Raw genomic sequence first — 10,851 nt, forward strand, 5'->3', positions numbered from 1 at the left:
GTCCAGAATATATAAAGAGCTCACACGCCTCAACAAACAAAAAACAAATAACCCAATTAAAAAATGGGCAGAGGAACTGAACAGACAGTTCTCCAAAAAAGAAATACAGATGGCCAACAGACACATGAAAAGATGCTCCACATCGCTAATTATCAGAGAAATGCACATTAAAACTACAATGAGGTATCACCTCACACCAGTAAGGATGGCTTCCATCCAAAAGACAAACAACAACAAATGTTGGCGAGGCTGTGGAGAAAGGGGAACCCTCCTACACTGCTGGTGGGAATGTAAGTTAGTTCAACCACTGTGGAAAGCAGTATGGAGGTACATCAAAATGCTCAAAACAGACTTACCATTTGACCCAGGAATTCCACTCCTAGGAATTTACCCTAAGAACGTAGCAATCAAGTTTGAGAAAGACAGATGCACCCCTATGTTTCTCGCAGCAATATTTACAATAGCCAAGAATTGGAAGCAACCTAAATGTCCATCGATAGATGAATGGATAAAGATGTGGTACATATACACAATGGAATACTACTCAGCCATAAGAAAAGGGCAAATCCAATCATTTGCAGCAACATGGATGGAGCTGGAGGGTATTATGCTCAGTGAAACAAGCCAAGCGGAGAAAGAGAAATACCAAATGATCTCACTTACCTGTGGAATATAAGAACAAAGGAAAAGCTGAAGGAACAAAACAGCACCAGAATCACAGAACTCAAGCATGGACTAACAGGTACCAAAGGGAAAGGGACTGGGGAGGATGGGTGAGTAGGGAGGGATAAGGCGGGGGGACAAGTAGGGGGGTATTAAGATTAACATGCATGGGGGGGTAGGAGAAAAGGGAGGGCTGTACAACACAGAGAAGGCAAGTAGTGATTCTACAACATTTTGCTATGCTGATGGACAGTGACTGTAAAGAGGTTTATAGGGGAGACATGGTATAGGGGAGAGCCTAGTAAACATAATATTCGTCATGTAAGTGTATATTAGTGATACCAAAAACAAAGCAAAACAAAACCAAACAAAAAAAAAAGGGCAGTTCCTGTGTGGTAACCTCCAATGAGGTCTACACAAGGGTATAAAGGGCATATAAAAGTGTAGGCAAAGGTCTGTTTGTGTTTATACAGAGGATCAAAGCCTAATTGGGCTACCCCTGAAAATGAACTAAGATACGATATGAAAGAGAACTTCCAACATCAGCATTCTCTGGAAGACTCATGCCAGAAGATGATCATCAAAAAACCCCAACAAAGATCCACGCACTGCTACAGCTGTAGATGCACTCATCCCACCAGCTCCTGGACTTGCCATGGGAATGAAGGAGATATCTAAGCTGGCCTGTGCATACAGTAAAACAACAAATTTGACTGGATCTATACTGTTGGAACTCAACCAAGAATTAGGAAAAGTGCAAATTGTAGCGCTCCAAAATCTTACAACTACAGACTATTTACTGTTAAAAGAACATATGGCATGTGAACAGTCCCCAGGAATGGGTTGTTTTAATTTGTCTGATTTCTCTCAGACTGTTCAAGTTCAGTTGGACAATATCCACCATATCATAGATAAGTTTTCACAAATGCCTAAGGTGCCTAACTGGTTTTCTTGGTTTCACTCGAGATGGCTGGTAATTACAGGTATGCTTTGGTTATGTAACTATACTCCTATTATGTTAATGTGTGTGCGCAATTTAAGTAGTAGCTTAAAACCTATACATGCTGAAGTTACTCTACAAGAAGATATGTCAAAGAAATAATCAATCTTCCCATGTTTTCTTCCGCCTGCTACTTCTATAGCTTTTCTTCTTCCTTCCTAATTACAACCCTTAAATAGAATTCGTGCCTCATATCAAATTTACCGAGTATCATAATTCTTCCAAGTGGTAAAGATACCTCAAGACAAATGCTGGGCATAGAAGCTACAGGGCATAAATATGCAAAGAAGTAAAAAGCTAACCTTTTCAAACAATAAGGCTTCCCTCTCACTTACCAACTTTACATTTCCCTGTATGGCCCCGGAAGATGACTGGTTAGCCAGAGACGGGTAAGATTCCTCAAGGGAGGAACAACCTAAGACAGGCACAGTCGCAGGGGGGCCATCAGGTGAGAAATTGGGGATCAACAGAGGTGAGGCTTAGAACCTCACCCCCCCTGTTCTGAGAGATATCTTCTGCATACGTGGATGTTTTATTGCCTTTGTCTAGCTTGGATTAACACATAGTCTACAGGCACACACCTGATCATCTACATATGCTCTCTTACAACACTAAACTATGTTTTCTACCTTTATCTTGTATCTACCTACCACTTCAGCATTTTATTAAAAATAATAATAATAAAGAGAGAAATGTGGTATCCACATATAAATCAAGTATAAAAACCAAATGAGTATTCATATTTGAACTGTTTATAGTTCATAATGCATGAGCAAAACCGAAAGTTTCTGTGATGACTGCCCTTGTACTGTTCACTATGTAACTTATTCATTGTGTAAGAATTTGTTCTCCATGTAAGAACTTGTTTGTTATGCCTCAGAAGATTGGAGACTGACGAAAATTAGGCTTGGGGTGGATTAATGATTGTGCATTGAGCATTGACTCCCCTATACAGAATTTTATTGTCGTTAACAACCATTTGATCAATAAATATGAGAGATGCCCTCACAAAAAAAAAAACAAAAAAAACTGGACAGACTTCCAATGGTAAAATAAATAAGTAACCAGGATGTAATGTATAGCATAAGGAATATAGTCAAGATATTGTACCAGCTTGGTAGGGTAATAGCTGGAACCTAGAATTATGTATATAAATGTTTTATCACTGTGTTGTACACTTGAAACTAATGTAATGTAATACTGTGCGTCAAGTACCCTTCAATAAAAAATAATTACCTAAAAAAAAAACCATCTTTCATCTCTTCTACTCAAACTACAAACTTGGTCACAAATGGTTTTAGCTAGCAGTTTAAGACAGCATTTTCATCTTTAGGCATTATTATTCACATGACACATATGTATCTACCAACAAAGATAAGCAAGGGTATGTTTAATTTCCAGTAAACCATTGATAATTCAACTGATTCCTTTTTCTTCAACAAAGTATACCAGCATGTGGCATGCAAGACAGTGACTGATGTTGATAAAGCAAGTGATAACCTTGAGTTAAAATGTATATACAAAAAATAAATGTAAGTTATATTTAAACTCTGGCACTTTAGTACTAGTTATAAATTATTATACATTTCCAACTGACCTCAAAGCACCTAGTGGGTGAAAAGTATTGATTTGAAGACTATTTGTAGTCGTGAAAGGAAATCTTTTAAAATACATTCATAACTTTAAAATGAATGTAATGGACATGGATGTTTTATTGCCCTGGTCTAGCTTGGATTAACACATAGTCTACAGGCACACACCTGATCATCTACATTTGCTCTCTTACAACACTAAACTATGTTTTCTACCTTTATCTTGTATCTACCTACCACTTCAGCATTTTATTAAAAATAATAATAATAAAGAGAGAAATGTAGTATCCACACATAAATCAAGTATAAAAACCAAATGAGTATTCATATTTGAACTGACTGTTTAGAGTTCATAATGCATGAGCAAAACTGAAAGTTTCTGTGATGACTGCCCTTGTACTGTTCACTATGTAACTTATTCATTATGTAAAAATTTGTTCTCCATGTAAGAACTTGTTTGTTATGCCTCAGAAGATTGGAGACTGACGAAAATTAGGCTTGGGGTGGATTAATGATTGTGCATTGAGCATTGACTCCCCTATACAGAATTTTATTGTCGTTAACAATCATTTGATCAATAAATATGAGAGATGCCCTCACAAAAAAAAAAAAAAAAAAAAAAGGACAGACTTCCAATGGTAAAATAAATAAGTAACCGGGATGTAATGTATAGCATAAGGAATATAGTCAAGATAATGTAACAGCTTGGTAGGGTGATAGCTGGAACCTCGAATTATGTATATAAATGTTCTACCACTGTGTTGTACACTTGAAATTAATGTAATGTAATACTGTGCGTCAACTACCCTTCAATAAAAAAATAATTATTAAAAAAAAAAAAAAATGAATGTAATGGAAACAGTATTTTCAAAGCAATGGTAAGTCAATAGTGTTAAGAAATTAAGGTCATCTAGTAAGACTAATATATTTTTCCAAATAGCATAAAACTGGTATTTACAAAGCATACTCACCATTTGTGCATCAGAATCCCCCAGTGACTGAAATTCATATTGAATAGGTTGCCCATCTTGGTCCACTAGATGGAATTGGTCTGCAGAAATAGTCTGTTTCTGACTTAGGGACTCTGGTAGATTCTGTGAGGTGAGTGGATTATCTGCTTCAGGAGTAGTAATGGGTAAAACTTTAGGAGAACCATTTTGTCCAAAGGAAGAATCCCTGGAGTCCATAAAGGTTAGATGCTTTTTTGCAAAGAAAAAAAAAATCACTTGGTTGTTTGTAAAATATGTCACAATTTTTTTTAAAAATAGAAAGTTTATAATAGAAATGGAAATATATTCAATTCTCAGTTAATTATTCACTTTGCTCTTGTCAATTCACACAGACTGATATTGACAGAAAGCAGTTCTTTAGTAAAATTGTTGATTTTTATTATATTTCTATTTTCCATGGGAATGCAACTTGAAATGATTAAATATAATTTAACATTTTTATGTATAAATCTTTATGAGTACATTAAGTAAAACTCTATATTATGAAATTAAATATATGACAGAATTGTGGATGAATGTTAAAATTCTTGAATACATTAAATGTAATGCAATTCCTTAAGCATAAAAAGTTGTTAAATGGCATATTGTTTTCCCTTAGAATAAAGTTCCCAGTTGAATCCCTACCTTAAATACCTGAGAATCTATTTGTGACTCTTCAGAATCATTATGGTTGACTTTTAATGAATCAGTAGACTGTTCCATGCTGACATCATATTTAATTCCATTTTCCTCTATTATTTAATAGCTGAAAGAGTTTAAATATCTGATTAACTAAAGCACTTAACATTTTTATGGAATGTTTGTCTTAAATAAATTTCTCATCTCCCCTACTGTATTACCCTATACACTTTAGGTTGAATCATTTCCATTCTATAGATTAGGGAAAAAAGCATTTTTGTTAAATGACTTTCTAAGGTACCAGAATACATTCAAAGCAGAGCAAAGATTTGCATTAGCCCTTATCCTACCCCTAATCACACTTGTATATTGGTTTATTAAGATCACTGTTATACCCTTTTATATACTTTTAAAATTCTTATTTTACAAAGATTTAATGCAAACAAAGGTTTTGTAATATTTACATTACATTTCTTAAACTGTTTAACATTAGAAACATTTTAGAATTTGTAACACTAGAAAATTTTAGAACAGATCTCTTGATATAGATTTTATATATATATAACATACGTGTGTGTATATATATACACGCACACATAATTCCTACCATGATATACAATCACACCACTTAATGTTGGCTTGAAAAGCTCTGAAAATGAAGAAATATGTACTTTAAATAAAAGTTTGTGCCACTTAGGCCTTAACACAATTTTTAACTGGTAGCAATTTTGTCTGTACACACACAGCTCCACCTCCTGGGGATATCTGACAATGTCTGGAAACACTTTTGTCACCACTAGAGGTAGGTGCTAATGGTATCTAACAGGGTGAAGCCAGGAGTACTGTTAAACGTGTTACAATGCATAGGACTGCGTTACACCAAAGATACATTTTATATTTTCATTAACTTCTAAAATGAAAATGAAGGGTTATGTCAGTAAAACTATAAAATAGTTGAAAAGAATATTCTGTAGTCATATGGTATGGGTTTGAATTTCAGCTTTATACTTTGTTGTCAAATTTGTTAACCACTCTGAGCTTTAGTTTTCTCATCTGCCAACTGGAAATAATACTGCACCTTCTTCATGGAGTTGTCAGATTAAATAAAATCATGTATGCAAAGGGCTTGGCACAGTTCCAAATATACTGTCCGTGCTCAAAAATCTATTTTTATTACCTATGATTATATAAACTAAGATTAAAATTTCAACTATCTAGCCTAAATAAACCTTTGGTTTTTAAGGGCAAAACTCTGCTACAGTCATATTCGTATAATCAAAACTTATCTGGGTTAGTATGAAGCTTCTAAACATACTTCTCTATACTCTCTGAAAAATTGAAAAAAGATTTTGCATTAGATGACTAATAGGCTCTATTTCAATATTATTGTTTAAAGGTTCACCTATAATCTTGGTTTACTCAAGTCACAAAAAAGAATGAAATCTTGCCATTTGTGACAACATGGATGGACCCAGAGGGTATTATGCTAAGCCATAGAAAGACAAATACCGTATGATTTCACTTGTATGTGAAATCTAAAAAACAAAGAAGTTGAATAAAGAGAAAAGAAAAGTATTACCCCCTTCTTCGCTAATTTTTACATTAATTTGCATTAGGCCCTTCAATCCTGACAACTGCAGGGTGAGTTAAAATTACCAATTTCCCCATCTAACCTCAATGTTGGTATCTGCTATAAATTACCCCTAACTTTCAGTTAACTAAGTCAAATAAAGTTTTTAAGAATGAAGACATATTAAATAGCTAGGTAAAAAATGTTTTCTTTCAACTGGTAACCATAAACAGAAAAAAGTACCTATATACAAAATGCAATTTGACTTTTTCATCAATATGTAATAGACAATAGTTAACTTTATTTATAGAGCTGTTACTTTCAATTAGTTAAAAATAAAATTATTACCTCAGGAAGTAGCTCAAGTTTAAATTCAGGACTCAAGCATTCTACTATCCCAGAAATGCCCTTTTGTCCAGTGAAGTTCTTCCTTTTGGGAGCACTAAATCATGATAGTTGTGGCTTCATTTATGTGAAAGTTATAATTATATGTCTTCATGGCAGCATTTTTTCTGTAATGAGAAGGTATTCAATATATAATTTTCCTACTCATAAAGAAAACTACCAGATTTTCTTTTGTGGATTTCATTATAAAATAGCCATTACCAGCCTGGTATGGTAGAACCATCAACTAGTGTAGTTAAAGAGAACTAAAAATTAAGATTGACTTTATGGATAACTGCATGAGTGCAGAGATAGGGGACCTAATCTTTCTGTGTCAGTTTCCTTATCTAAAATTAGGGATTTGGACTAAGGTTTTGTTTCAACTCTCATATTCTGTAACTACTAGTGAAACAAAGACCTCTGCAGTAAATGCATTGTTCTCCACAATGAAAATATTTTACTGAGAGGGCATCTTTTGGAGTCATAGAAGTTTGAGAATAAAGGCCTCCCTCCCACATCTTAAATTCTATAAAAACCTGTAGCTGATTGCACAAGCTTATTTCTTAAGCAAATAGTATTGGGATTGGATAAAGAGAACAGAAAGTACAAAGTATTAAATATGTAGTTTAGACAGTTAGGAATTGGACTTCAGAACACACACTAAGGCATTAAATTTTGCTGGCAAACTGCATTGTGGGATGTTTCATATCACATTTAAAAAGTAGAGTTCACTTTATGTCAAAAGCAAAGATTAGGAAGAAATTGTTAAATTAGAAGTTCAATGTTTTTATTTCTAGGGAAAAGGGGCTTTTTATTGTTTATACATATTGAATGTACGGCAGAGGGGAAGAGACTATTCAGGTGGTGGTCACTCATTTCTCTGCGGACCGTATTTGGGCTATTCCTGTTTTGATTTTGTTGAACAACAATTCTACTTGTTTGGAATTTTAGAGGTAATTCTCAGCTGTTAACTTCTAAAAAATGTCTTAACAGTTATTTTACTGAGTTGCCCTACAGACTTCTGTGTGGTAAAATTTCTCTGTTAAAACCAATAATCTGAGAATAAATCTTCAAATAGGATGACTGAAAGATGACATCACTTTTAATTTAATCTTAGAGTTTCTCTTAAGTCTAAGTACCTTGGTTAAATCCCCGAATTTAAAGAATCTTGAAATCTATTCCGTATCAATGACAGACCTTTTAACTTACTAATGTAAAAAAAATATTGCTCCAAAGTACACTAGAAAATAAAATTTCTCTCATCTTTTAGGGTAAATGACACAATGCTGCTTTTATAATGTATATAAAATTATGAATCAATGGTGTCAAAAATTAAATCAAGACTCCTAGTTTACAAATAGTTTGTAGAATAATTTATTTTTTAAAAGATGGGTTTTGAAAGTTATGGTGTGTTAAATTCACATTAAAGTCTTAAACATATACAAATATATATAAAGAAAAGCCAATTAAAATTTCCATTTTTCATTGAAAAAAATGTAAGACTAGAGTTCACAATGTCTCTTCTCTCTCAACTAAGGTTTGCCATCTCTCTGAACTACCCTGTAATTTTAGTTACCACCCATTTCTTACTAGACACCTACACACCTCTTTTTACCTTTGTTCTTTGAGAGCTATACAAATTGTTTCATTAACTCTAACAATGACTCTTGAGGTAGATTATCTGTATTTATGGATAAGAAAACCAAAGCTGTCTAGTACCTTGCTTAAGATCACAGAGAGCATTAGATCTCAGATTCAAAAATGAATAGGAAAAATTCCCTCAAAATAGGACTCTGAAGCCCATCATAGTCTTTATATCCCATCACACTATACACAAAAAAGAAACCTATAATAAAGAGTAACATAGTTCCCAAGCTGTGGTTCTCCAGATAACAACATGTCTTCAAGAGGACCTTAGTACATGAATTATGTAGGAAACCATTAAGAACCAAAAGCTTTAAGTTAATGTTCTAAATAAGAAAAATACTCAAAAGCACCTAACTACCCTAACTATTGCATGGAGGGAACACCAAATATGACAAGTCATCGCTGGAAAAACAGCAAAGCCATGGTGTTCAGTTTACTTTGGAACACTATTAACTAACTTTCCCTTAACTAAAGGTCTCAGTCAACAAAAATGCATTTCAGTGAATTCAACATTTCTGCTTTGCAAATTTAAGTTATATCTTCTAAAACATATATTTAACTTCTGTATCTTCTAATTATATTTTTCAATTTGAATTAAAATTAACCAGTACTGACTCCATCAGGTCATGTGTTTTCTTACTTCGATACATTTCAAATTAATGATAGTTAAGAGCATTACTCTACTGATTATACATCTTAAAAGTATTTTAACCAGTGATGTATTGTCAATAATAAAACTACCACTTGAAAAGAATAATTATTTGAAAATTTATTTCAGGTTTTATGGATTTTAATTCAGGCAATTTTACTGCTTTAACTCAAAAATTACATATGATTAATGTAGAATGGTAAAATTATCAAATTTCTCTCCACTTCCACCAAATTCATAAAATATGGATTAAATATCAAGACTTCAATTAAGAAAGTGTTTCAAGCTTCAGGTGGACTAACTTACTAAATGCATACAATTCTCGCCATTACAATGCATCACATGGTTAAATGACCACTTCTGTTTCCAAGTTCCTTTCCTAGGACTTAAGCGTAGAGGTTTTCTCATTCTGTTCCTTTAACTATGAAGCTATTCTCCCTCATTGTTCAAAGTGGCAAAGCTTCTAGTTAAACTGACATCTAAATGATAATGACGGGAATAACAGTTAACATTAAGTGGCATTTAATTCTCACAGTCGACGAAGGTGTGGCACAGAGGTTAATAATTAAGTAGCTGAGGCAGGGTTCGAACCCAGTCTCCAAGTTCCAGAGCCCGAATTTTAAAAAGGAGAGTAACTTGAAAACATACCTACTTTCATGATCTCTAATGAAAGATATTTTTCGCTGACTATTATTTAAATCCTTTGTCATTGTCTATGGTCGACTTAAATATCAGGTGCCTGATAACTGTACATCCTTAAGCAACGTAAAGAAGAAAAGCTTTAGTTGTCTTCACCTGTACACATACCGCTCTGCCCACAAATTTTGCAGTCCAGTTCTGCCTGATTCTAAACTGCTGTCTCTTGAAGACCCCTCTTGGAGTTTTCTGGCGAACGCCTTGAAAAGTGACTTTGAGATCTGGATAGTATCTCTCCATCCATCCTCCCTCAGAGAAACACTAAAATCAATTAGAATAATTCTCGGGACCACTGACACTAAGACACATGCCTATGGGTAACTTAAAGACAAAAAGTCAAAAAATGTAGGAGGTGTGGGGGGGACGCCTTTCCTCTGATAAAACATAAAATACGAAAGGGCGCATAAAGAGAGAAAAAAAAAAGAACCCTCAAAAGCGGAGCGCTGCGCTGCGCGAAGGGCACTGGGCGCTCCCGCCAGGGGGTCCGGGTCCTTCCCCGCAGCGGTGTCGCGTCCTCGGGCTCAGCAACCCTCCTCAAGAAACCTAACCTCCACCTCTCCCAGCCCGCCTCCCCGGGGCCCGCGAGCCCCGTCCCGGGAGGGGGTCAGTAGGCCTCGTCATGTGGGGCCCCGAAAAAGTCCCGAGGAGAGGCGCGCGAGGCGCCACCACAGCCGGGTTGCGGCGGGGGCCGGGGGCTGGCTGTCGCTCGGGGACCCGGCAGGTCGGGAGGTGACAAGAGGAGGCAGGAGGAAGAAAGGGGGGTGGGAGGTAGCGTCAGGTCGGTCGGCGCAGACAGCTCTGCCAAACCTCCAACTCCCCCGGTCCCGCCGCCTCCGAGAGCCCTACAGGGCGAGGAGGGAAGTCCACAGAGTGCCGGAGCAGAGGGGAGAAAATCAAAACGAGTCTACTCAACCTCGTCTTGGCTCCGAGGCCCCGCCATGGAGACCAGCACACTGCGCAGGCGCACCCTTTCGAGAGCGCACAGCGCAGTACTGTGAAATAAGACCTCTATCGGCCACCGT

The 10,851-nt window shown here is 35.8% G+C and overlaps 1 protein-coding gene across 8 annotated transcripts in view; it reads right to left on the minus strand.

Moving 5' to 3' along the window:
• The window catches only part of CARF (calcium responsive transcription factor), an 84,656-nt gene extending 73,844 nt beyond the window's left edge, over positions 1-10,812 (minus strand). For 3 of the 8 annotated variants that reach the window (XR_008998204.1, XM_057503682.1, XM_036928065.2), the window contains exons 1-4: positions 9,929-10,789; positions 6,802-6,965; positions 4,890-5,010; positions 4,227-4,454 (exon numbers count right to left, since the gene is read on the minus strand). Coding sequence is in view for 6 of the 8 variants with exons in the window: in XM_057503682.1 (XP_057359665.1) it covers positions 4,227-4,454; positions 4,890-4,967 (306 nt within the window). In the remaining 2 variants the exon portion in view is untranslated. Of the gene's footprint in view, positions 1-4,226; positions 4,455-4,889; positions 5,011-6,801; positions 6,966-9,928 lie in introns of those variants that run through there. The other 5 variants (XM_036928064.2, XM_057503681.1, XM_057503680.1 and 2 more) reach the window with 5 other exon arrangements.
• Between the last annotated feature and the right edge of the window lie 39 nt (positions 10,813-10,851).

Source organism: Manis pentadactyla, chromosome 6, assembly GCF_030020395.1.
Source record: "Manis pentadactyla isolate mManPen7 chromosome 6, mManPen7.hap1, whole genome shotgun sequence".
NCBI lineage: Eukaryota > Metazoa > Chordata > Mammalia > Pholidota > Manidae > Manis > Manis pentadactyla.